This window comes from Choloepus didactylus, chromosome 18 (assembly GCF_015220235.1).
Source record: "Choloepus didactylus isolate mChoDid1 chromosome 18, mChoDid1.pri, whole genome shotgun sequence".
Classification (NCBI taxonomy): domain Eukaryota; kingdom Metazoa; phylum Chordata; class Mammalia; order Pilosa; family Megalonychidae; genus Choloepus; species Choloepus didactylus.
The window spans coordinates 62342592-62370453 of NC_051324.1; the positions used below are offsets into that span (position 1 = coordinate 62342592).

Consider the following 27862-nt stretch of genomic DNA (forward strand, 5'->3'; position numbering starts at 1 on the left):
AGGAAAAATGCTAATCAAAAGAAAAGATACAAATTAAGTATAGTTGTCAAAGGTGGCATTTCTGGAAATCATCAAATAAATTTCAAGATCTTATTCTTTGTTCTATTTCTAGTGTCTTTTTGGAATTCTTCTCTCTCTCCTGGGACTAACTTGTTCTAGTGTCTGTGAGATCATTATGGATTAAAGAGAGTATGTGTGAGATGGATACTATCCATCGAGCCATTTGCCTGGGGCACGTGACATCCTTAAAAAGCCTGCTTTAGAGGGCATGGCAAGGTGTTACATTCGTAGTAAAGACAATTTTAAGTCTGTGAAGTTACAGATCCTGAAACATACAGAGTTAATTCAGCTTAGCAAATTTATATTTCCCAATGAGAGCCCAGTCATAAAGGTTGGCATTTTTCTTGGATTTGAATACAATGGAACATGTAAATATAAATTTCATCGCAGCTGAGTGTCTTCAGGCTTAACTTTTTAGGTTCAAAATGCAATTTTTTATTTAAAGATTATGACAATAAATAATTTCTAGAATCCAGACGTTGCACTCATAGCACATGACTCCCAGTCTTCCGTTTCCTGTAACTTTCCTGCCCCAGCAAAGCCCTCAGAACCACCTCATCCTCTGAAGTGCCCCTTTGCGGCATCAGGGCCTCAAACATTTTTTCCCCTCACAGTCTCCTAATTCCTTCCTTCATTTTTATCATTACCACCACCCCCCCCCCAAATTTAAATCAGTTACACTGCCAGGACTGTTGCAGGGAAAGCTGTGTTCCTGGCTTTCCAAATGGAAACTCTGAGCGCATTTTCCAACAGAAACATTATTATAAATGGTGGTTGTGTCTCACAATACAAATAGCATAATGTAATACTTCAGACACATAGGGTTAAATAATCTTGCTTGACTTTGGTTCTTCCCTTAAATACACACTTTGACTTGACTCTGACTAGCGTCCCCCACCTAGATAATTTCCTGTGTCAACCTCTCTCAGCCAACTAATTCTTCAAAGAGTAGGCTAATGCCTGTCCCCTCTACTTTCTCATCATGCATTCATTTCCTGTTCTTTGCTTTATACCCAGTGCCCAGTTCAATATTTGGCAAATAGTAAGCACCCAACAGATTTTTGTTGAATGAAGAATGAATTTGGCTTTTACATCTACCAGCCAATAAAATCACATTCTTAGAAGTGATCAACAACCTCTTACTTATTTTTAGTATTAGCAATAGTAGCAGAAGTAATAATAGTAGTAGTCATTGTAGTAGTAATCTTCGTGGTGGTGGAGGTAGTAATTATAGTAGTAGTAATAGTGGTCGTGGTAGTAATAGTAGTAGTAATGGTAGTAGTAGTAGTGGTAATGGTAGTAGTAGTAATAGCAGTGGTAGTAGTAGGAATAGAAGGAGGAGTTGTAGTAGTAGCAGTAGTAGTGGTAGTAGTAGTTATAGTATATAGTAGTGGTAGTAGTAATAATGGTAGTAGTAGTAATAGTAGTGGTAGTAGTAGGAATAGGAGGAGGAGGAGAAAAGGAGGAAGAGTGGTAGTGGTAGGAGGAGGAGGAGGAACAGTGGTGATGGTAGTAGTAGTAATTGCAGTATTATTACTCCTACAATTTCTACTCTAATCACTGTAGAAGTATCACCGCTTTGAACCCATGAACCCTAGTTTCCCCTCAAGTTCCAGACTGAGTAGACACCTTTGTATGTGTGATCTCTTGGCCTTTGGAACTCAACATATTTCCTCCCACACTCACTACTCCTGACTTAAATTGTGCTACACAGAATTGCTTGCTTCTCTGCCTTAAATTAATCCTTTCCTTTCTATTACCATTGTCTCAATCCAGTTTATGCTCATTACTCCTCTCCTGGACTCCTCCCAGATTTCCTTGCTCCCTCTCACTCACCTCCTTCATGTATTACAAATGCAGACAAACAGCCATATTTTCATACAGATCTAAGGATATTGCTCCCCTACTCAAAAGCTTTTAATTTCCCCACTGCCCAGTGAAATGTAAAGCAAATAGCTCAACTAGCCCCCCCCGCCTTCCACTGTATCCTATATGTACCCTAAGCATCACCTACAGTGAAATATTTTTATTGCCTAAATATACTCACAGTTTTCTTATATATTAGTCTTTGATGATATTGTTCCTTTTACCAAGTCAGGGTGTAGGATTGCTTAATTTAAGATTTCAGACATGTACCAATTCCAAGTAAAAATAGAGTGCAAGATATGGCAGTAAAATGTGTTGCCAAAATGAAGGTGAAGTTAAGGTTTTCAGAGGAGGGGAAACAAAGAAATAAAGAAGATGACTAGAGAAATGGATGGCTGATTAATGAATATACTGTGGTCACCTCATTGTAGGAGTTGGGAGAAAACTAGGCCTGGTCTCACATTCTAAATTGACACAGATAGAAGGACAAGAGTAAATCAAGAGATGGATATACTCTTGGGTAATGCTCATCTTCATCTAAATGTCCAGTAATTCTCAAGTCAGTGATAAAGATTTGTCATCATTTAGATCAAAATAAAATAATAATTAAAACATAAAATAACTGGTTTGTTGACTTCTTCACAATTTGATCAGTTGTATTATCACAACCCCAAATAAATTCAATATAACAAGTAGAATTAACTAAAAATGTTAAATATTTACATTGTGTGCAGGATTTTAGATAGATAGATAAATAGAAAGAAATTGATTATGTGTGGATATCAAGGGGACACATTCTCTTATAAAATATTTCAAATCCCTTTTGAAAGGGAAAAAGTAGAGGAGTCTTCCATAATTTAAGTGAGGGGCATAGTCAAGGTTGTGGCGGTTTGGAACAGTATGTTCCCCAGAAAAACATGTTCTTAAATCTAATCCATTCCTGTGGGTGTGAACCCATTGTAAGCAGGATCTTTTGATGAGGCTCCTTCAGTCAAGGCGTGATCCACCTCATTCAGGATGGGACTAAATCCTATTACTGGAGTCCTTTATAAGTAGAATGAATGCAGAGAGAGAGAAGGCTGTGGAAGCAAGATGCTGAAATCAGTGAACCCTGGAGCAGGGAGAGACCAGCCATGTCTGGAATCACTGGCAGCCAGTCTTTGGAAAGAAAGCATCGCCTTGATGAAGGCTTGATTTGGACATTCTCATGGCCTCAAACTGTAAGCTAACAAATTCCCATTGTTTAAGCCAATCCATTTCATGGTATCTGCTTTCAGCAGCCTAGGAAACTAAAACAAAGATTTACAGAACTTTAACTTTGACATTAGAAGGCCACTTTAGGAGAGAAGCCAAGAAGCTGGTATGCACAAATGAAGAGTGGCCAGAAATAGAGAGAAGTAGTAGCTTGGGTATTCTTCAGCTCCTTGGAGAGGAATTAGGGAAGAAGGAAAGTAAATTGACTTGATGTAGAAGGAAATAATAGCTGTTGAATTTGAAGGACAGAAACAGACAATATTGGTGGAATACGTGAATTTTTGCCATCATCTGTGTGTGGCCCATTTGTAGGAACTGATGTGTAGCACAACAATTTGGTATAGCTTCTTAAAATAAGGTCTATTTGTCTAAGTTGTTCTTTAGATAGTCTAGGTGTTCCTTAAATAGCTATATTTAGATTTTCCTATGTTTTTGTTTCTAAAGTTAATGTAATTTGCATCCTTTGCAGATTTGGACTTGCAGATCCCCAAAATAAAAACAGCAATTCCAGAAAGCTATGTAATCATTTGAATTGTGTCATCAGGTTCTAACTGTCTTCATACCTAGTAACTAACACCCTAGACAACTACTATCTGATAGAAAGCCATACTCTACTCACATCTTACATTAGGCATTTCCGTAAAGCTACCAGAATACCCAGTTGCCACATATCATCTGCCTGCCTTACTATAAAACTCAGAAACCAGAAAAACACACAGGAAAAGTGGGAATGATTGATGTGTGACGATTATAGTGTTGTTTGGGTTATCAGTGTTAACAATACTGTAGTTTGGATGTGTTCCCCACTTACTTTGTACCTTATATCTGTCTTTTCATATTTTTATGCCCAGTTTTTAATTCCTTCCTAACCCAGCATTAGCGAGCTCCTCTTGGCAGGGGTGATTTTGGGCATGAGTGCAGATTTCATCATAGTTCCGTGCTACTGACAGCACAGCTTCTGTGCCCCCTCCAGCCCTTCCTTTGAATGTCACCCACAGCGGCCACCTACACAGAGGAGACTTCCTCACATCTCCTCTTCAAAAGGGAAAGTTAGAGCAGGGCCCAGACAATCCTGACCCAGCTTACTTTCTAGGACTATTTTGGTCACTATTTACATTTGCTGGTGAGAAAGCAGAAGGCTTTTTCTGTTGCTCAAAACCCTTTTGAAAGCCCCACGGCATGGCAAAAATTATATGTTTGTCTCTGCTTTTTTGGGGAGGGATAGTGATGTGGATGGCCTTGTCCTGGTTTGTGTTATTCTTGCAAGCATTTTTAATAGGCCACATTTCAAAAGTCTTTGGAGTTACTCCTGCCTGAGTTATAGGAAGGATTAGACATCATTTTCCCCAGGCTACTTTCCACCTGCCATATGAATACAGAGGACTTCAGTTTCCTCAGAGAGCTCAAAGAAGCGGGTAAGGAGGTATTTGTTCCTTGTCCTACTACTCATCTTCTGTATGCAGCGAATATGCACACATGATGGAAAATGTGTCCTAATTACCTTGAGAGGTAATCTGGGAGGGCCAGAACCATTCATTTTGCCCCCTTATTTCCCTCACAGCAGCTCAGAAACTGTCCCCTTGAACACGGTGGCATTTGGCACCTATGCGTTAAGTGAGCTGAGGCGGTAACGAAACGCCCTCTCGGGGGCTGACTCGGCTGCTGGTGTGAGGGCAGCTTTGTCAGCGTGAAGAGGTGAAGTGGCAGGTACGGCCTGCTGGGCACGTGGCACCAAGCCGTGGCTCCCTGATGCAGGTTCCACCAAGCAGTGAGTGTCTCTGGGCTGCGGAGGTGGGGGAAGTGGTAGTGGTATTTTAGTTTTGTTTTAATTCCATCCCTGTACTTTGCCAGAATTTGTTCAGTGAGCACATATTAATTACTTTGGTGTAATCAGGGGCTAAAGTGAAGCATTCAGTCATGCAGTTACTTGATAATGGACGCGATAAATGAAACCTAAGTTGAATCTGTTGGCATCCCAAAAATCTCAGGAATGAATTCCCAGCTCCCTTAAAATTCTAATAATTTATTACAGCTTGTCTTTTTTTTTTTTTTTACTATTTCATTACCAACACTCTAGGGGGGAAAGTGAGGGATTAAAAGTATGTTGAAAAATTCCAGCTATTATTATTTTGTCACAATTGAGCAATAAGAAATGGTTAACCATGTTTACCAATTTGATTATATAATCCATTTTTGGTTAAGTTTTTATAATTTTTCTTAGGGAATTCTGTGTTAAGAGTATCTTACTGTCATCATTCTGACCGAGCTAGGTCTGTCAAGCTTTTTGGATATTCAATAGGGATTTATCAAATATATGAGCGAGTTTTGTGAAGTCAAAACATTTTTCATTGAGCTCCTTATATCTGTACTATGCATCATCCTTTTGTGTATTAATTCAGTTAATCCTCATAACGACCTTATGGCATGGGTACTATTATCATCCCCTCTATTTACAAATGAGCAAACTGAGGCACAGAGAAATTTAAGTAACTTGCCCTAGGTCAAGAGATGGAGCACAGATTCAACCCCAGGTAGCCAGACTTGAAGACTTAAAAGCTTAATTGTCATACCACACATTCGAATGCCTCACCACTAGACTAAACTGCCTCTCTAATATTAGAAACCCCAATTTCTCACATAGCAATTGGATTTAGATTAGGAAGATGACTTGAGGACCATTTCTCCAAATGGCTCACTGTGACGTAGATGGAAACACAGTTCAGAGTCAAGCTGCTAGTGAGTGATGAGGCAGGGCCCCAGGGTCCCACCCCACTCTTCTTTCTACCAAGTCCTGCTTTATACTAATGCCGTCATTGCAAGCAGGTGCACGTCATTAAGGTACCTACTCCACCTCGTTCCAAAAAACATTTCAAGTGGCTTAGGGAGATGCATGTGGTACACCAGGATAAAACTTTAGTAAAGAGAAAATCAGGGTAAAGCAAAAACAAGATGGGTGAATACAATGAAACCAAGAGTAGGATTAGTAAACAAAATGCATGCTACAAAGTCCAATAAAACTGTTAAAATAGAGCTGTGTGTTTGGTCTGAGCTCCACAGCAGATAAAGAAATGAAGAAAGCAAAGAAAGAAAGAAAGTATCCTTAACAGAAATCAAGTGCTTAGGAGAAGCACAGCTTTTCCCAGCACTGAGACCCAAGAGGAACTTCAGCTGTGAGACCCTCACTGCGGTGTGCTGGAAAGTGCTTCTCATGCTGGAATGTGCCTGCAGCTCACCCGGGGATTTGGTTAAAATGAAGACCCTGATTCGGAAGGTCTGGGGAAGGGCGTAAGATCCTGCAATTCTAAGAAGCGTCCAGTGATGTCAGTGCCGCTGGTCCACAGACCACACTTTGAGTGGCAAGGATGCCTGCTAGGTTTGAGAGTTTGAAATTAGGCTGCATGTCGTGAAGAACTACCTTCATTTCTTCTTTTTTAGCAGAAGAGGGACAAGGTCAGATTCGTATTTTGGAAAGATCATTGGCAGAAGGGGTAGAAGGTGGACCGCAAAGCAGAGTGAAATGAGTAGAAGAGCATTTATACCATGTAGCTCATTATGTTCTCAGCAACATTCTTACAAGAAAATCAGCAAATTTCTCAGGGCTATTTCTTTCTTGTAGTCCTCCTCATCTTGGACTGAAGGCACATACTCAAAGCACAAAGTTCTACAAGGAGTCAGAATGGTGGATTTATCCATGAATTACAATTTGAACATCCAGCAATTGTTGTCTATATCCTTAGGCAAATCTTTACAAATAGTATTATTTCATTAAAGTAATCTTTTGATAAGAATTAAGCTGCAGAAGATTGAAGATGCCTTACTCCAGCAAGAACCAGGGGTTCGGACATTCCCTGTTCCCTCTTCAGGGGAGAGTCAGCCGAAGAAGGGAGAGGGGAGCACAAGGACCATCCCACCCTGCAGGCAAAGAGCAAAGTGCAAAGGGAACTGCAGCAAAGAGCTGAAGCCCAGGCAGACAGGGTGAAGACAGATGGGGAGGGATATTCCCGGAGAATAAGATATAACAACCAGGAGTGCAAGGCGAGAGAACACCCAAGCATCCATTCTTATCTCGTGTTGGCGTGTGGGTGCCAGTCCCCTGGCCACCAGCTGGTGTTCTGGGCCCCAGCTCAAAGACCAACAGGAAGTAAAGTGCCTTAATAAGTCACAGGATGGTGCTCTGGGGTCCCTTAAATATGTCCTGCCTAAGTTTAATGTGTTAATAGCAGTCATATCTCAAGTGCAAGGATTATGGAAATTTTATTTTCTTTATATTTTCCTGTTTTTCTTCAGTAGCAACAGTGAACTGGAATGGGGAGATTACTGAGTGAGGTCACCATCCAGATGAGAGATAAGAGCAGTGGCAGTAGGGCCACTGGGGAGAAATATTTAGAAGACAGGTAAATAATTGGATGGGAGGTTAAGGGGTCAGGAAAGCTCAGGGGTATCCTCAGGATCCCTGATTTGGATAACAGGTTGTATTAGTCAGGGTTCTCCATGGAAACAGAGCCAACAGGAGGTAAATTTACATATTATGTAAATATGATGAGATTTATTATAGTAATTGGCCCACATGACTTGTGGGGATTGGCTAGTATGAATTCCGTAGGGCAGACCACAAGCAGGGAAATCCAGTGAAGGTTTCGATGAATTCCCCAGGAGAAACTAGCTTGGCTGAAGTAGAGATAGAAGCTCTTCTTTCTGACTGCTGAAATCATCAGTTTTCCCTTTAAGGTCTTCAGCAGATTGGGTGAAGCTTCTCTCCTCTCCTTTGTTGACTGTAGATGTAATCAGCCACAGATGCAATCAATTGAGTGATGATTTAAATCCATGAAATAGCCTCACAGTAACAATCAGGCCACTGCTTGCATGACCAAACAACATGGACACCATAACCTAGCCAAGTTGACACATGAACTCAACCATCACACTGCTGAAAAAGGTTTCCTTTAATCTCGAGTTGAATATATAGGAGGAGAAATAGGTTTAGGCAGAAGGGTGGGTAGGAGGATAGAGGAAGAAAGTGGGAGAAACTGATGATATATCCAGTTTTGAACCTGTGAAACCCGGGACATGTTTGAGATGTCTAGGATGCAGCTCTGTATATCTTTTCTGAGTTTAGGTATTGCACAAAAGCCCCTCTCCTCTTCACCAAATTAAGAGTAAGTTCAGCCTGGCCCTTGAGGCCTCCATGCTCTGGCCTCTTCTCCCTTTTCAGCATTACGTCCCCTTCACTTATTCCAGGAGCTGCCCAACTGGACTGCACGGTCGTTCCTAAGCACACCCCCATTTTTCTCTTCTTTACCTTTGCAAATGCTGTTTCTTTGGCAGGCAGTTCCTCCCCCTCTCCCACCTCCTGCCTGTCAAAATTGTGGCTATTATTCAAGGCTTTTGGGTGATGTACCAGGTTGATGTGCCCTGTGTATTCCAGAGTGCCTCTCAGAAAACGGACATTGTCTTATATAATCACAATGTCACTGTCATTCTAACAAACTTAGTTAATTTTTAGTGTCATCTACTACCTGGTTCATACTAGATTCCCTCAGGTGACTCAAAAATACCATTTTACAGTTTGTTTGTTTGAATGAGGATCCAAACAAGATCCACTTGTTACATTTCATTGTTATATCCCTTATGTCTTTTTTAATCTACGGCAGACCCCTCCTCACTTTTCCCCCTTGCCATTGAATTCTTGCAGAAAACAGGTCAGTTGTCCCAGAGAATGTCCCACATTCCAGATTTATCTGTTTGCTTCTTTTCAGTGTCATTGCCCTTCTTCTTCTGTCCTTCCCTTTTCCTTTTGTTCTCTCAAGTGAATGCTTAAGACACTTACTGTGCTCTCCTGCTTTTTGTCCTTATCACTTACTTCCTATTATAGTGTAATCTCAAAAGGTGAGAGACTATGTCTTACCCAACTTTGTGCTTTCTGTATGACATCTAACATATTATATGCACTCAAAAATATTATTCAACTGTACTATCTAGAGAGAGTTTTGGTTCGTCTTTCAAAATATGTACTGGAGCTTATTCCCAATCTAAAAAAATTTACGTTAGCAATAAAGTTGCCAGAGAGGTCCTCAATGATGTCAGTCACTCTTTCCTCATTTACACTGAGAGAATTACAATCTTAACTTAAAATGGCATATTTTTAATACCTAAAGAGTCCTACAATTTGGGGCATTGTAAAACACTTGAATGAAATTTCCAAGTCCCCTACATTCTCTCTAGGTCCATATAGAGGTGATTTCAGAAATTAATCTGTATGCATTCAGCATGAAAACTGGTTTGCTAGCCATTTTTCTGATCAGGAGAATTTAATTTTGCTTGGTAGCTCAGAAATAAAACTGAAAGACTGACTATAAAAACACCATCATGTGTAGGCTTTGTTGTTGATAACTAATTGCACTCCAAGCTTTAATAACTAGAAGGGAGTGGAAGAAACTTCAAAAGGTTGGATGATAAATGTTTTTGACAATGTGTCAGCTGAACATTAAGCAGGATCTTTGTAAATCCTCTCATTCTAAGTGGTTTAAATGGAAAGTTTTAAACTTCTTCCTTCCTAAGTATTGGCTCCAGATATCACAGTATCCTAAGGGTTTAAAAAAAAAAACAAAAAACACCATATCTGGTATATATGATTTCCATCCCCCATATGAATGTAAGGTTCAGGAAACAACCTCACCTAAGAATCTCTCTCTACACTTCTTGACCATTTTCTCTTTCATCATCTAGGAATGCACCATCATTCTATTGGAATTGCTTCCTTTATAATCTGAAATGACTGTATACACAATTATAGAAATACAAATATAATACTAGTAATATTCCCCTAATGCCACTTTCTAGGTTGTCTCATGATGATAATATTGTTGGTCCTTACCTGGACTTAAAAAGGTCTGCTCAAACAGCGTAGTATGAAAGGAGTGTGTATTTGTGTGTGTATTTTAGTGTTTCAGAGAGAAAATGTATAAAACAAGAGAGGTTTCTTCCCTTGTAAATACCCTTCCTTTTCAGCACCATGGTCTAACAGGCAAGCCATGGGACATCACTATTACTGTTGAATCTGTGCCAGACCAGAACTTAATTTTTCCTCTTGCTTTTCATACATTCTAATCCATAAGATTAAGGACTTAATATCTTAATGCCAAACCCAGAGCATTTGGGGTCACTGAAGGCTTGAAGGAAGATAGCATCGACTTAGGCGGAAGAGAAAGCATTCTAGATCCGAGGAACAAAAGAACAGTGAACCATGGTAGGTAGCAAAAGGTGGAGGTTGCGAGGCAGGAAAGGTACGTGCTCAGGCAGCTTGGCTCTCCCCAGGGTCACGCTGACCAGGGATCATTTCCACTCTGAGTGACTTTCCAGCTGGACAGCCTTGGGCAGCCTTGGGAGCCTCCTCTTCCTCTTACAAATTGCGGGCTCTACCTCAGAGGATTGTTGTGAAAGGAGGTGGAGTATTGAACACCCCTAGCACAGTGCCTGACACAAGGGCATTAGCATGTTAGCTCTGAGCTGACACAGTAAGAAAGAAGCCCAAATGGATGAATGAGGCGGTTGATAAAGGGATTTAAAGCTAGGTGGAAGGATTTTAGTCTTGACGTGGTAAGAGATGGGCAGGCATTTGAGTTTTGGGAGATGGAGAATGACACAAAAAGGCAATCTTTAAGTAAATTTCGTCTTCACTGGTATGCAGACAATTGGGAAAAGTCTGGAATCCAGATGTGCAGTAATCCTGGTATGAATAAACGAGGAACGACCTAGATAAGAGCCATTTCAAAGAAAAATTGAAGGAACTTGGGCCAACTAACTGGTTGTGAGAACTGAGAGAGGGGACTCACGGGTGCTGTGGGATTGAAAGGCGGGTGACTGTGTCATTGGTGGGCAGGCAGCACAGGAGGGACGGAGCTGGAGTGGGGAGGGGACAGAACCAGGAGTTTGGTTTTGGACTTGATTGAGGCAACATGTGCACACGTAGAAGAGCCAAATTAGAGGACTTGTGAGCTAACGAGTGTGGAGATGAGCTTTAGGAGTCATCAGCAGGAAAGTGTGAGTTAGAACTAGTGTTTCCCTTTTGTGTTGGACAGGGGAAGCTGGGTACCATGATACGCGTTCAAACTCAATGGCTCTAAACTGAACTCGTGGTCTTTTTGCCCCAAAACTGTTTCCTCCACTGTTTTTTGTGTATTGTTTTTTTGTTTTTTTGTTTTTGGCACCACACTCTAAGGATCAAAGTCACTGGCCTCATTTTTACTGTTGAATCTGGGTCACATGGAAACTTATTTTTCCTCTTCCTTTCCATACACTGTAATTCTGCTGTGTTCCTTGCCTTGCCTGACGACTGCACCCAGTTCACCATGCTGGAAACCTTGTAGCTGTTTGAACCTCCCTCTCTCACAGCAAAGTACATTCATTCCTCCCACTGCCATGCTCCATCAGACCTTCTGGCTCCGGTGCCGACCTTGTGTGCATGCCCCTGGGCTGATCACTTCTCACCATCTCTAATCCATCCTTCTTCTCTCGCAGGTCTGTTGCAGTAGTCTCCTAATGGTCCCCAGCCAGGGCAGAATGAACTCATGATTCTCCTATACATTTTATGTTACTTAGAGCTGTAAAATTGTAACTTTTTAAAAATATTGTTTTTGTTTTTTTGAGTTTCCAAACCATTTCTCGCTGACTTGGCATTTAATGGATTTTGTAATTTTATTCTGCCTCACTCTGTGTTCCCAAACCTTAGCAAAATGCTTGTGTGTCTCATCTTTTCACACATAATCATGACGTTTACAGGCACGTTTTTCTGATCCTGGTTTTCTACCATGCATTGAGAGGACACAGTGTAAACAGATCCTTTCCTATATTTTGTCCCATGGATTTGTCCATGAATCTCGCCAAGACTCTTAATAGCCTTCAGCAGGCCTCACTGCCACCATTCTCCACTTTTTCACCTGAATGTTCTCCCTATATTATAAATCTGATCATCTTAGGCCAATTTATGGTCTCTTATTACTACCAGATAAATTCCAGTGACGTCCTGGCCCACAAGGCCAGTAACCCCGGCCAGCCTTTCCAAGTTTGGTGCCCACCCTCTGCCCACCAGGCCTTCTGCACAGCCAGCACATCCGGCCATTTCATGTAGCCCTGCCTTCTCTGCAGTTGTATTGCGTGGCCCACTCCTCTACTCTCTTCTCTTGGCAGACAGTCCCCAGCTCCCACATTACATCCTCTAGAAAGCCTTCTCTGTCCAACCCTCCCCAGCATATGCTGCTTTCCTTCTGTTTTCAATCCTAATGCTTGGCAAGTCTTCTCTTTAGCACTGTTTACATGGTATTATAATCATCCTTTTACAAGTCTGTTACATACATTAGATGCTTTTTTGAAGGTAATGTTTAACACAGTGCCTAGCACACAGTATCTGCCCAGATTATGGACATACTTTTATTAAGTTATGGAACTGATTAAGTAATTAATTGTCCAAAGAAGACAAGGTGTAGAAAGAAGAGTGGAGAGAGAAGAACCAAGTTTGGGAAATATTCACAGTAGAAAGGGAAGAAGAGGAGCAGGAGGAGGAGGAGAGAAAGGCCTGCTGTAGGAGGGGGAGCATCCCCTGGATTTCTAAAGGGAAGGATTTCTAGGAGCGGTATCTAACTGTTCAGTCCAGTAGACAGGTCAAGGTAATTAAAGCTATGGAAAAGGCCATTGGGTTGACAATGAAAGGGTCATTGTCCCCTTGCAGAGAAAGTGTTTAATAAAGTGAGGGAATCCAAACTCAAGTCACAGATTAGAAGGGAGTTAGCTGAGGAGAAATATGAGCAGGTAGTAAAATACCTGTTTGAGAAATGTGGCCGTCACAAATGAAAGCATGTCAGGGTTGAAGGAACCATGGAGGTGACTCAACAGATCACCTCTACAATGTGTGGAAAGCAAGGAGACCGGGTTTCAGAGGGCAGCAGAGGCCAGACCAGTGTGCAGGTTAGATGCTGAGAGGGGGTCAGCGGAAAGGGAGACATCAGCATGGGACCGACTCCTTAGAATTTGGGAAGAGATAGAAATGAGGACACTGGTAGATGCATTATCTTGAGACAACAAGAAGGGTCACCACTTCTGACACTTGAGGGAGCAGACTGGTAAAGCTATTTTTATCTAGGGACAGAGTGAGAGGACTGAAATATAGTTTGAGAGGGGAAAAAAACAATCTGGAGAAACTTCAGTAAGAATACTGTTTTAAGTGAAAGGCAACTTGATCTTTATTTATATAATTGGCTAATGTTACTATGAAATTCTTAGTGCCATAGTAGAAATAACACTTTGCTAAGCATTTCAGAGATCACTTTAAAAACATGGGAAAAAAACCCATCACCTTTATGGGTTTCATTGTCTAAAACGAGAGGAAAAAAGAATTCATACTACAAAGAGATAAATAACTATGCTATCATATAAAGGACTTAATGACTTACTGAGGAATACAAGTTGTCTCCAGTCTAGGTTTGAAATGTTTCATGGAAGAAATGAATCTGGACTTCAGTATTAATAGAGGAGAAATTCACGGCTTGTTGGGGAAGAATTGGAAGGATGCTGCAGATTCAAGGGTTTGCATGTGTGAATGATTAGCATTGTAAGAAAATCAAAATATAAATGAAATGATTTATGGGTCTTCCCTCTTCCCTGGGCTGCTCAGAAGAAGGGGTGGTCTGTCAGGATTTAACAGTTACAATCTGTTCTGCAGAGAATGGACTGGAGTTTGAGTGATTATCATGCTGGCCAAATGAGGAAATTCCTCTATGATCCTGAGAAATCTAGCTGCGATCCTTGAACCCAGTCCTAGACTTCTACCACCCGAGATAAGAACTTGTTCACAAGCGAAGCTGTCTGGAGTGACAGGGGAAAAACTGTGCTTTGAACTTCCTGAGGAGCATTATACTGGCCACTTTAAAAGAAGGAGGTAATGCCAGGAACGTCTCTGGTGTGACTCAGGAAACATTCATGAGGTGCATTCAGAGATTCTAGCTTCCTTAGATCATCAAAGTCTTGGAATGACATGATTTCTTTTTCTGGAATTTCTGGTAAGACCAGGAAACACTAACTCCTTTTAAGAATGCATTCATAGGACATTTAAAGGAAGTTTTTTGGAATTTTAAAGGATTGAAAACTTTCTTATTTGGGGGGAAAAACACTACTCTCATTTTGATGATGTCCACAACATTTTTGCCTTTTATGTTGAATCAGTGGCCTAATAAGTGCAATAACAATAGCTCACATCCAAGGGCAATTTCTCATATAGGTGCTCTGTCGCAAAAACTGAAACGTTTCCACCTGAAAGGAATATTACCTTATTTACCTTATGTGAAGAATAGCATATGTATTGCGTTAAAATCCCAAAGGATCTCCTTTTCTTCATAGCAATATCCCAGGCGAGAGAGAGAGACTGAATTATGAGTGGTTATTTTGTTTGTTTAAAAAAAGAAAAAGAAGGTGCTTACTTGGAATGTTAAAAAATTTAAAACCTAAATGTAGGCAATAAAGAAAAAAAATTACACTCTTGTGCTGTGAATACATTAGTGGTTTCTGTAATAAACTGTGATTCTTGTTTTCTTTAGGTCTGTAGTATGAACCCATTCTCTATTACCATAGCATCACTAATAAAGCTTTTTTTAATAGTTTGTTATTCATCCTGGTAGGTCTCAAGGAAGAAACCTTGAGTGGCATTCCAGTTGAAGAAGACTTGTTACTTTTGTTTGTAGCTTTGGCCTATTTTTAGAAAATAAAATAAAATAGCAGCTCCAGCAGCCTCTGTAAACAGCCAGTGAGACCACCCAGTAGAAATATCACTCCCTACCCTGGTGTAATCTTCAGTAGTACCAGATTTGTATCTCGTTATGCAGATGACAGGGCTTGGCCTTCTTGCTTTGTCCCAGTCATTTAAGAGGTGATAAAAATAAATCTGTAGATGTGACATGAAAAAGATTATTTTGTTGCTTTTGTTTGTATTTTATCTCAGCTTTCAGTTAGCAGTAGTAGAAAGAAAAACATTTGAGTCTCTCTGTGTTGATTTGCACGTCAGAGAACACCTACTCAGAAATATCGTCAGCACCATTTGTAGACTGAATTAGAGAAATGCCACTTAAACAAATGTGGCCCTTATTAAAAAGGTAATTAAGGTTTAAATTAGAGTCACCCTTGTTTTGCCTTTATAATTTGTGTCTCTTCACTGTACTAACAGATCAGGGCTCATTTCTGTTTGATGTGCAAACCAAGCACTGGAAGGGAGGTGTATGCCCAGATTTCATCATCTTAACAGAAATTATATGACACACATTTTTAAATCAAATTACAGGTTTTAAATGCAAGTTTTAAAAATTGCATGTTTTAAAAACAGGCCATCACTATTAACAAATAAACCTTGAATTTTACTCCAAATAAATTGTACCTCAGTAAAAATGTAAATAAACCTTCCCTTTTCAGTTATCTTCTCCTTAGCTCAAAATATGAACATCCCACTCCCTGCTCCCTTCACTTTATGTCCAGAATATACATGGGGGAATTCTCCTTGATCACGCCCTACCCGTTGAATGATGACGAATCATCTGTTTCCTACTGAGTAAGGTAGTAAATTTGAACCTTATGAAAAGAAGAGAATGGTGACTTCATTGTTTTCAGTGGGAAAGCTTATCTTTTTTAATGTTTTATTATTGAAAAATTTCAAGCATACGCTAAAGTAGGGAAGAACCGTAATCAGAGCCCCCATGTATCTTTCAGTGTCCACAAGTTTCAACAGTTTGCCTGGGTGACTTCTTTCTGGAAGTATCTTTAACACAAATACTGTGATTTTTTTTTTGTTCCTTTTCTTTTTAAACTCCTCCGTCGTGCAGTTTGAGGCTAATGAGTCCCAGTCAGAATTTCACCCAGTAGGGGCTTGTCTGCCTCCCTCTGTTTCATGACCCCACACTTTAGCCAAAGCCCGCAAAAACCCCAACTTTGCCGATTCCAGTTTTATATTTGTATGGGGCAGAATTTAAATCCACAATCTTTTTTGCTTACACGTGATTTAATCCTGCCCCTCACAACACTCTCACTTGCAGAACCCTAACATTCACATCCCCACTTGCCAGAGGCCATGTGGGCAGATCTATGGAACAGCACAGAGGGGAGGATCTGTCTACACTCTGCCCTCTCAATATATGGTAGGAAATCAGAAAAAAAATGCACCCCTATGCCTCATGGCCATTGTGAAAAGGCCAGGCACAAGCACATTGCCAGGACTTGGGAACACAGAATGTGGCAGAATATAAATGCAAGTTACATTACATTTCAAGTCAGTGAGAACTGGTTTGAAAACTCTTTTTTTTTTTTTTTTTTAAAAAGGCACATTTTACAGCCTGTGTAACCTAAACATGTAAGAAAATCTGCTTCCAGTGTTCACTGTGCCATTACAAAGTTTCCAGAACAGCTGATTCCAGAGAAAGGTGGCCTTTCTACTGTCAATGATTCTGTGTTGATTTTGGAAGTGGATTTTTCCTAATTTAAGTTTCTCACAACTGAGATTTTGACAAAGATGAGACGATGGGAAAGTAGAGAGTTTAAGATTGTACTCACTGGTGAGAACCTGAATTCTGGGTTGTGAACTAATGACAAATTCGTGTGTTTAGACAACTTACTGTGTAAAGGGTGGTGAGGTCACAGTTCTCTCACACACACACACACACACACACACACACACACACACACCCAGTCTTACCTAATACATGGCTGAGAGGTTGGCCAAAGGCAAGTTCAGAAATCTCTGGAAAGACTTCTGTCCATGCTAAAATGCTAAATCTGAAAGCCATTCTCTGTTACATGCCTGTACACTGGGAACATTTTGATTATACTCTTATCATCACAGAAACCTAACGTTTCTCCCTTCCAGTGAGTTTCCTTTATTAAATAACTTTTTACCTACTTTATAATTGAAATGAACTTTTGTTTTCATTTATTCGTTATTAAATTACATGTAACTCCCATCACTTCATACTTGTTTAATTGATTCAGAACTATGAGAGAAAACTTAGGTTTCTGTAAAAAGTTTTAGGTTCTATACATAATTCCTTAAAGCACAGTTTTACAAGTTAAGGAGTGGCATGCTTTGAATTATGCTTATAAATTTTATATTCTTTCCAAACCAACAGAAAAGCCCTAGTTTGGATGCAGGTGGCATGCAGTCCCATTAGCTAGCAGGGCCTTCCACTAAACCTGAAGAGTCCATTAACGTGTAAAATCTTTTGCACTTTAATTTACCATTTTTAAACAAATCAGATTATCCTGTAACCTTCTCTCTTTTTACCAGTGTGGTATACCCTCATTGTTCTTGTAAAGCTCATTGCGTCATTTAAATTTTTCTTTTGGAAAGTGTCCTTTGTTCCCACCAACACAAAGCACTCTTACAGTCAAACACAGTGTAGCTTCCTATAGCAAGATGACTTACGTGGTATTTGAAGGCAAATTTTAATTAGGATGAAAGGACTGTCTTCTCAGTAATGATGCAAGTTAACACAGTAGAGCCGAGACACAAGGAATAATTTTGCAGAATAAACAGTTTAACTGTTCAAGTTGGGTTTTATTTTGTATTTTTGATCCAGTGTTGGACGTTCCATTCTTTAATTATCTTGGGCTTTTCTTGGGAATAAACTAAAGGTTGTGATTTTTTTTTTCTGCCAAGTGTCAAACTTTGAAAGTTTTTTAATAAAGAAGCCACAACTGAAGAGAAATTTCCCCAGTTGTCCTTATTGAGTAATTGTGGTCATTTCACATAGTCCTTGTGCCAAGTAGCCTAATAATTTCTTAAACTATAAGACTGGGAACAGCTGCCAATGTAAACTGTCCTTTTTCTTTCATCTAGTGCATTTTAACTTTTTTGAAAGTAGAATATTATTTGGTTACTTTTCAATTTTTTTAAACTGATTTTTCAGTAAATGATAAAAGTGATTTCTAGACATAGCTTTCTCTGATTAACCTTAGGTCACATTTTACATTGCTAGTTAAACTATGAGCAAATTTTTAAAGTGGTCCCTTTGAAAATCAAGCATAATTTGAATTCTATCTTGATTAAGTTGATAAAACATGGTAGACCTAATAGTTTCTTCACTGTGTTAAGAAAGGGGAAAGGATCAGATCTAATTATGTTACACCATCCTCTTTGAAACTCTGCTCTGGCTAGATTTCCATAGTACTAACTTCTCCACCCACCTCCTACCATATGAATTCTCATCAGCTTTCATGGCCTCCTCATGCCTGTTTCTAAGTTTGGGTATCACCCAAAAGGTCAGGTTTAGCACCTCTTCTCTTTTGACTTGCTTCCCTGGGAAGTTTCCCCATCTGCACTTCTATCCAGGACCTCTGTCCACCATCCAGACCCATCTTTCCAATGTCATGTACTAGATAGCTCCTCCTGGAAGTCCCACCTGCACCTCAAACTCAACACGTTCAAAGCCATACTGCCCCACCGCTTCTGACTTGCTCCTTGTCCTTTCGTCACAGGATGTAGCGATTCTCTGACATTCGGTGACAAAGCCTTATGGTATCCTTGAGCTCCTCTTTTGCCAGATCCCACCGCATCCATCCCCTTCTCCACACCCACTGCTCTGTTTCAGGCCCTTCTCCTGCCTGGCCTTCGCTTGGCAGCAGCCCCTGGACTTAATCTCTTGACTTCACTCTGAAGAACCATTTCCTCAAAACTGAAGGGGAAAAAACCTTCAGGGCATGAACAGGACCAAGTGCTGCTGTGGAATGAGGAAGAAAATTGGCTTCTGGCTTTGGCACTTGGGAGGTAACAAGTGGGCCCACTGACGTCAGGTTATAATGAGGTGCGAGAGAATGGGAGGGGGACTCGGGACCCTGAGGGTGGCACCTTCACGAGTTTACTGGTGAAGGGAGGAGGCAGAAGGTGGAGGAGGTAGGGAACAACTTTCTGTTTAGGACAAGGGAGATGCTTGTCTCCTTTAATTGTTTTCAGTAAAATAATGAAAACAAAAAAAGTCAATGGAGTGTTTTTTTTTTAAATTGTGGCAGAAAACAGACAATATGTTATTGCAAAAAATAATGATATGATGTGCATGTGTGTATAGATAGATAGCTGTATGGCTATTTGGAAGATATATTTTGTATATTCTCTGTCTTGAGGAACATAACCCTTAGTTTTGTATGCCATTTTAAGGACAGTAGGTAACCCTGGTGACTAAAATAAATTTCCTCAGGGAGTAGAATTCAAATATTTATTAGTTTCTTCCACAAACATGAATTCAGTGTCAACTGTGTGCCAGGCATTGTGTTGGCTAGGCACTAGGCTTGCAGAGAAAAAGAGGGGAGAACCCTGAGCGTCAGTTGCTCTCAGTCATACCCAGTCATGTAAAGTAATTCTGTTAAACACTAGATGGTATGAAAGCCCAGAAAGGTCCATGCTTAGCTCTCTGGGTAGGTCAGGGACATTGCACCATTGAACAGAGCAGGTAAGGCAGGGGCTTCCAGGCAAAGAAATGAGAAAAGAGGTACGGAGCAAAAAAGAGGCAGCATGGAATAGTGCAAAGGTATTGAATTTGAAGTTAGAGAAAAATGTCTTAAAATTCCAAGCCAATGTCTTCCGGCTGGCCACGTTGACTTGAGCAAGCTGTTTAACCACTCTGAGCCTCAATTATGTCCTCCCTAACATAGATGAAATAATACCTGCCACACAGGATTGTAGTGAGAGTGAAAAATAAATTCCTCCCAACTTACTGTTATTGGTAGAAACATCATCAGCCTGATATTCGGAGGCTTCACATGACTCAGCTTGGCCGGAGCACAAGCCGGATGATGAAGGTCCTTGTATTCCTGCTAAGGAGTTCAGATTCTATCCCAGGCATGTGTAGAGCTGCTTACGCATTTCACTGGGGGAATGACATAATTAGATTTGGGTTTACGAAGATCACTCTGAAGCAATATGAAGACAGGTCAGAGAGCAGGAAAGAGTGGGAGCTGCTTCTTCCTAATAACAGTGATCATTACACTTCCCTATGATGCCACAAGGGAAACTGATAATATTCTAAGTATTGGTAACTATCAAAAGGAAAAAAATGCTGCTTTATCAATAAGGATAGTCACAATTGCATTCCCTAATTGTTTGGAAACAAACCATAAGAATACAATTATATAAAAAGTAAGGGATTGGGAACATTTCAGTCTCATTCTCAGATCTAGTTGAATTTGGATTTATAATCAAGTATAGTATCCAGGACTCTAAAGCCTTTAACCTCGTTCTCAAACTGTGTTATCTTTTAAACTGGAGTTTCTTGGTCTGGGGCCCATCCATGGATGGACTGCAGGCAACCTATGGGCTCCCTGAACTCAGAGGCAAGATTGTAAGAATACGTTTTGTTTGTTTTTTTTCCTTTCTGGGAATTGGCCACATTGCTGTCCTTGGGTTCTCAAAGGAGAGGGGTCTATAACCCCCCAAAAGGTTAAGAACCCTGCCCATAGCTAGTTAGAAAATACCAGCATGGCATTGAAAGAATTTTTAATGGACACTAACTTAGACCTTCTGTCGGAACTCCAGACCCTTACACCCAGTGGCTACCAGCATCTCCACTTGGATATGGAACAGTTATTTCCAACATATCATATCCCAGGCTAATCTCCAGATCTTCCCCAACACCTGCCCCTCCCTCAATCTTCTCCATCTCAGTAAATGGCAACTGCACTCAGACCAAAGTTGTCCACGTCGATGCCTCTCGTTCTCTTGCCCTGCATCTGCTCCATCAGGGCTGTATCTCTACCTTCGGAATACATCCAGAACCGGACACTTCCCTCCCCACCTGATCCAGTGCTCCTTTGTCCTCTGTCCACATCACGTTGGCCTCTCACCTGCCTCCCTGCTTCTGCCCCTGCCCCTCTTCAGCCTGTTCTTCAGACAGGAACCAAAGCACCACCTGCTCCTGACCCTCCAGGAGCTGCCCACCTCGCTCAGAATAAAATCTACTGTCCCTAACTGACGTAGGAGGCTCTAGAGGACTCAACCCCCGGTTATGGCCCTGACCTTATTTCTCCCCCTTTGCTCACTCTCTACACGGGCCTTTGTGCCACCTCAGGGTCTTCGTGCTTACAGTTTCCGCTGCTTGGAAGGCAATTCCTGTGTAGCTTCCTCTCTCTTTTCCTTCAGGTCTTTGCTCAATTAGGCCTTCCTGGGCCATCTGTTTAAAATTGCCGTACCCCTCCATCCTGCTCCAGAACTTCCTATGCCCCTTCCTGGCTTTATCTTTCTTCTGCAGTGATCACTGACATATATTATACTTGTTTGCTTATTGTCTCCCCACATTACAATGTAAGCTTCATGAATACAGGGATTTTTTTGTCTGTTTTCTTTCACTGCCATATTTATAGTGCTTAGCACAGTTCCTGACATATTGCAGAAACTCAGTAGTACTGATTGAATGAATTTTGTTTGTGAGAATTTACTGGGTATCTTTGCTTTTCCCATACCATGTGTTCTGCTCACTGTAACTTTCCACCTATTATACCTATATTACATTGGATAGTTTGAGTGTATCCTGTTTCTTCTCTAGTTCACCTCTTTACTTAAAATAGTAATTGATACAAGGAAATTGTTGAGCTTTGTGTTTTCTGTGGTCCTCATATCAACCTGAGTTCTATCTCCAGCAGCTATTTGGCAACTGAAAGAGTTCATCTCTGTCCACTTCTTACAAGTTCCTCAAATTCCTTGTCATCTCCCTTGACTTAACATGTTGAATGGGTTCATTTACAGTGTCTAAAATTTTCTCAAATTACCATAATATAGTTTTTGAAAAATGTCATGTTGGTCAGATATTACAATCCTATATGTCACAACACTTTTCAGAAAGTAAGAGTACTGATGGGGCTATTTTAACTATCAGTAGCTTTATGCCTTAGTAGATGCTTGTGGTTCTGTGCTGGGACTCTGAGACAATTTAATAAAATGAACTGACACCTGCTCATTTGTCTACTTTATAAATTTAGAATTTTTTTATGCTAGGTATACTTAAAGCAGAAAACATCCGGGCCTGACTTATAGAAGTTTGATCTCGTTTGCCTGAACTCTTTAGAATCAACAGTAGTAGACTGGAGAGCCGATGCCTTTTTAATGCCAGCTTATTTAGTAAAACTTTTTTTCAAGCGAACTGATTCTGAATGGCCATGTGTTTACTTTGCATTCTTTCAGATTTTACAAGATGAACTAGACAACTGCTCGAATCAGGTGCGAAGTGCAGAGAAAAAATTACAGCACAGAGAACTGGAGTCGCAAGAACAGGTAACCTCTCCTTTCCTGCTCAACTTCTTGGTTTGTTGACTTTCTCTAGGTCAATGAGCTTATGAATTACCTGTTTCAGCTAGGGTGCTTTGGTTGCAAGTGACAGAAAGCTCCACTTCCAGCTGGCATAAACAATAAGGGAGTTGATTGCTTGATAAAACAAGAGGTACAGGGGAGGGCAGGCTGTGGGCAGAGAGTCTTGGGGCTCTGGCCCTGCTTCTCAGACATTCCCGTGGCTCTGCTCCCACGTTGCCTTCATTCTCAAAGTGACTCCAAGAGGTCTGTGTCCCATCCGGTTCTGACTTCCCATCCAGACTGGGCAATATCCAGAAGTAGGAAGGGACCGTCTGTTTCTGAGGTCTCCTTCTGAAGAGTAAGTACATCTTTCCCAGAAGCCCCACCACCACCCCACCTCCCTTTGCATCTCATTAGCTAGAACAGGTCCCTGGCCAGTCCCTGGCAGGAGGACTCAGGGTGTTAAAATTAGCCTAGACCAGTCAGATCTGCCTGTTGGTGATGGACTTAGGAGAAGAAGGATAACTTAAGTAGGGAAGGGGGGAATAAGATGTTGGGTATGCAGCCAATAGTATCTGCCAAGTCATCCTTTAAAATTAAGTGGATATTATTTTACTTAGAGATGTAAATCATGTTTTCTTTTGAATTTTGACTACCCTCTTCTTTTCCATTATATTGATAAAATAAAATAAAATAAATCTAATATAAACCAGAAGTATCTGGCTATGACAATAGCTAATGACGTTTTCTTTTCAAATGACAGAATTGTTTTCATCCAATTCTTGTGGTTATAACAAATTATTCTTAATGGTAATGGTGACAATTTAAAATAAAAAAATCAATAATGTATCAATAAAGATCACGATTCTTAATGAGACCTTTTGTAAATGCATTGTTCCCAGCCATTGGGTATAGCATCCCTAGCATTCTTCTAAGTGCCACTAATCCATTATGTGCAGAATCTTCCATATGTATATGAGACTTTTATCCTTGAGTTGTCTCATAGTAAAACTCAGTACAGGAATATTAGTTTAGGTCATTTTGATTTTGTGGGAAGAGCAAGCACTGAAGTAAGGCTGGTAGGGAAGCTTTTTTCATCTCTGGAGATGTTTACAAATAGAATCCTGAGGCAAGGCGCATTGTACAAAATGGCAAAGGTAAGCACCTAATAGCTGGTGCATATCACCACTTACTGAATTGAATTGACCACCTATAATCCCTGTAATCCCTTCCTACTCTCTAATATATACCCTGCATGATATGTACATATCATGTATTTATGAATGTCTATATATCATGTATATATGTTATGCATGAATATGTATATATGCATATATACAGGTATATGTATATATAGATATCATACAAGGTCTATGTCATACATGTGATAATACTAGGATAAAAGTAGAATGAAATACTATGATAAATTATTAATTACGATTTATCAAATGCCTACAGTGACATACTATACAAGAAGCATTACACACATTAGTTCCTTTAATCCTCACAATAACCATGCAAGGTCAATATTATTATCCCCATTTTACAGATGACATACTGAAACCCAGAGAGGTTGAGTAACTTGACAAAGTTCACACAGCTAGTAAGTAGCAGAGGTTCACTCACACCCAGGTACCCAGGTTTATCTGAATTCCAAACCTCTGCTCCTTTCATGGCAACTTTAAAGTACAACATTTCAAGTTAATAAAAAAGAATGCTTAATAGCAGTAATAGGGGACCCACGTCTTCATTTTGATCATAAGCAGATTGGATTGAGTTGAGCCGAATTTAGTGAGGATGGCAGGAAAACAAACATACTGTTCCAGAGACCTGGTACAGTAGCAAAATGCTATTAACCCTCCATGGGCCGAGAAAAGCAAAGGAAGCAAATACACAGCAGATTTGGCCACCTTGGATGGGTTGGTGGTGCTCAGTCTAATCAGCTTAGGTCTAATTGCCACTAAGGGTCAGCCGAGCCCCCTCCTCTGGCTAGGAGTCTTGTAACTAGAGGAAGGGGAAAAGACAACTTCTTACAAGCAGGTAACGGTGCTCCCAGGAGAACTGAGGCTTCTCCAGTTTGTGATAAAATATCACTTAAGGTGAAATCTTGTTGACATCACTCTAATTCATGGCAAAACTTCACACAGAAAATTCCATAATATATTGAGAGTAGGGAAATTAAGAAATCCCAAATGAACAATAGGGAAGGATTCAGGAACTACTTTCAGTCTTTTTTTTATTGACTTCTTTTTGATCATCAAAGTTGCTTTCATCTTGTAGTGACAATAGATTTTTAGAATATTTCTTACACGGATTCCTGATATCTTCTATTAGGCCACGGTTTACCAAAGAAATGTCAGGAAATGCCCATGGGAAGAGCTGGATGTTTCATAATCTTTGCAGCCATTAGATAGATGCTGGGTTCTTTTCCACAAGGTCCTAGGGTGTAACCAGAAAAAAATATCAGTTGTTTCAACAAAACTGGAGAGCAAATCATTACTCTATTTTTTAATTTAATCTGCTATTCTATCCAAATTTTACCTATTGCCTTCTTTCAATTTGTGCTGCTAACAGAAGTAATCATACATAAGTAGAATTGTCGTCATGTATATTTTTTAGGGTCTGCTTATAGGTGACCTTACTTGGGATATGTAAAATGTTGAAATGGTTGTCTTACGATTTTCCTTTTACTTTCAAAGTAACTGCAATGACAGTAGCTAACCTCACATCAGCCAAACAACTGAAATGTATGCAAAATAGCTCCTTGGAACTTTCTTCTCTTTCTTTTTAACCAAATATTATTATCTTGATACTAGTCACATAAAGACTCAAAACTGAAACTGGCAGAATTACAAAGGACAATTTCCTGGGCTTCTTTTTTTAACTTGCTTTCTTTAAAAAGTTTAAACTCTTTCTGCTTCTCATTTAAGAAAAATTCCTGTTTTGATGCTATAAAAACAAAAAATGAATGAGGCATTTTTAAAGTTGTGTTTTTAATTAAAAACCAAAAGCTGCTTCTCATCAGGCCTTTTTGGGTGGTATCCTTGCAGCCTGCCCTTGCTTTGGTGCCACAACTCTCCTCTAACTCCTTACTCTTGGTAGGTCAGTAAGCAGAGTCCCTGGAGAGGGCTTGTTCATCAGAAGTCACAAAGGGTGAATTTGCCCCTTATGCAGATTCAAGGGAAACCGTGAAAAATTAGAAAAAAACTTAACTTTCTTGCTAAGTCAGACTTCCAGAAACCTACTTTTCCTTTAATCCATAAATTATAAAGGAATTGAAAATCACCATTATTTTTATCCATACCAGGAGTGAATAATTTCTAATTCCAGATAAGATCTGAGTAAAAACCCCATCATTTCAGCAAAGGAGGGGAGATCGGAGCTCTGATCAAACTTCCTCATGGTACAAGGAAACTGAGTCATTGGGAAAGGATGTGGATTACCTGATGTTGTGCAACCCAGGGCAGGACTGTACACAGACTCCTCACTTGAAGGATATTCTTTTCCATTAGATGGAACACCATGTAAAATGCTCTGTGCTCTGTATCACTAGAGTCAGGTACAGATAAAAATATTATGTATGAAAAGAAAATCCACTTTCATGAGCAAACAGTGTTTTCATTATTCACAATGAGACTAATTTACTAGCCCTTGTGAGATAGTTTGGTCTGAGAAATGATAGGGGAAAAAAGGGAAGAAATAATTTAAAAATTTATTTGGTGTTCTTATCACAAAGACACTAAACCATGCCCGTTTCTAATCTCATATGATGTAGAGATTAACATACTCATACCAAAAGCTTTGCTTCAATTAGGGATCTTAAATTTTGAAAATATGAATGGCTTTGATTACATTGGTCACTCAGTTTCCCAAAATATTATTTTAAATAAATTAGTGAGGAAAAAAATACTTCAGAAATCTCCTAATAAAAAAAAAACACAATGCTGAGCATTTCACAGGAAAGTCAGTCATTTTTTTTTTACTCACCATTTCATTCTTCTGCCAGGCATGTTGTGCTAGACACTGCTAGATACTGAGAAGAAACAAAAATGAATGTTACAGTTCTTGCCCTAAAGGAGTTTCCAGTCTGGTAGAGCAGAGGAGACATGTACAAGGTGAAGACTCCAGGCACGGAATTCAAAGGCCCATGTAACCCAGGAATTGTTTTAAAATATGTAGTTAAAAGCCAATCATGCTTTAACATTTCAGTCACAGCTCTGTGGCAACCAACTTTATATTAAGGCCTAGACTCATCAGGAGAGAATCTGGAGACCAGAAAGACAGTCATAAGTGGCGATTGTCTGGGGGGTTGTCCCAGAGACCCTTCCCGGACACATGAGGGGAAACGGAGGGGCTTCAGGGTCTAGCTTACGCAGTGGGAAAAGCACTGCTGGTTCTAACTCCAGCTTTGTCACTGTCAGTTACATGATGTTGGGTAAGTCCCTTAACCTCTCTGGACCTCAGGTTCCTGATCAGTAAAGGTCAGTAATAATACCTTCCCGTGGGGCTGTTGTAAACATCAAAATGAGACAATGTGTCTAAAAATACTTCACAACTGTACAACACTATGCAGCTGCCATGTGTTGCTATGATTATTTGTAGGGAGAAGGGGGCATGTGAGCTAGACATCATGAGGCAGAGAGGAAGGACTTTCTAGATGGGGAACTGAATGAGGGAAGGCATGAAGGAAAACAGGTTCAGGAGTGTTCAGTGCATAGTGAGTAATAGCTTGGCCAGAGGGTAATGAGTGAAGAGGAAAGTAAGACCAGAAAGTTAGCATCATTCATGTCATCCATTTTTAAAAGGCGGGAAAAGCCCTTTTGTTGCTGTTTATTTACTCTGCACCTACGCTGTGCTGTGTGTTAGGACCACTGGTGGACAGTCTTGGATGTGATGCTAAGAAGTTGGGCAGAAAGCAGTTGACAGCCGTTGAGAATTTTTTCTCTTAACTGGGTGATGTTACATGATTATGGTTGTACTTTAGAACAATTAATCTGACAGCAGTAGATAAAATGAACGGGAGATGAAAAGAGACCAATTCAGAAGTTGCAATACTAGCATTCATGTCCCTAGTCAGAAGGGATGTTTTCAGAACTGGATGTTTTCAAAGCGACTGGAAAGGAAAGGGTAGATGTGAAGACTCAGTTAAAAGGAAAAAAAATCATAGAACATAGAGATTTGGAGGGTAGAAAAAAGGAACATGTCTAAGACACTAAAAAGGTTTTGAACTGATAAGATGGTGTACAGAGGACAGTGATACTGCCATTTTTTTAGTTGTTGAATTTGAGACGCTAGCAGGAGGACATTAATTGGTAGGCATACAGCTGAAACTCTGAATCTAGAAGTCAAGAAAGAACCCTAAAAATGTAAATTTATCAGAATCCC

The 27862-nt window shown here is 40.1% G+C and overlaps 1 protein-coding gene across 2 annotated transcripts in view; it reads left to right on the forward strand.

The window, feature by feature from the left end:
* CEP112 (centrosomal protein 112) overlaps positions 1 to 27862 on the forward strand; it is a 560812-nt gene that overhangs the window by 496354 nt on the left and 36596 nt on the right. For both annotated transcript variants that reach the window (XM_037809125.1, XM_037809126.1), the window contains one exon: positions 22373 to 22462. In XM_037809125.1, coding sequence (XP_037665053.1) covers positions 22373 to 22462 — 90 coding nt within the window. The remainder of the gene's footprint in view (positions 1 to 22372; positions 22463 to 27862) is intronic.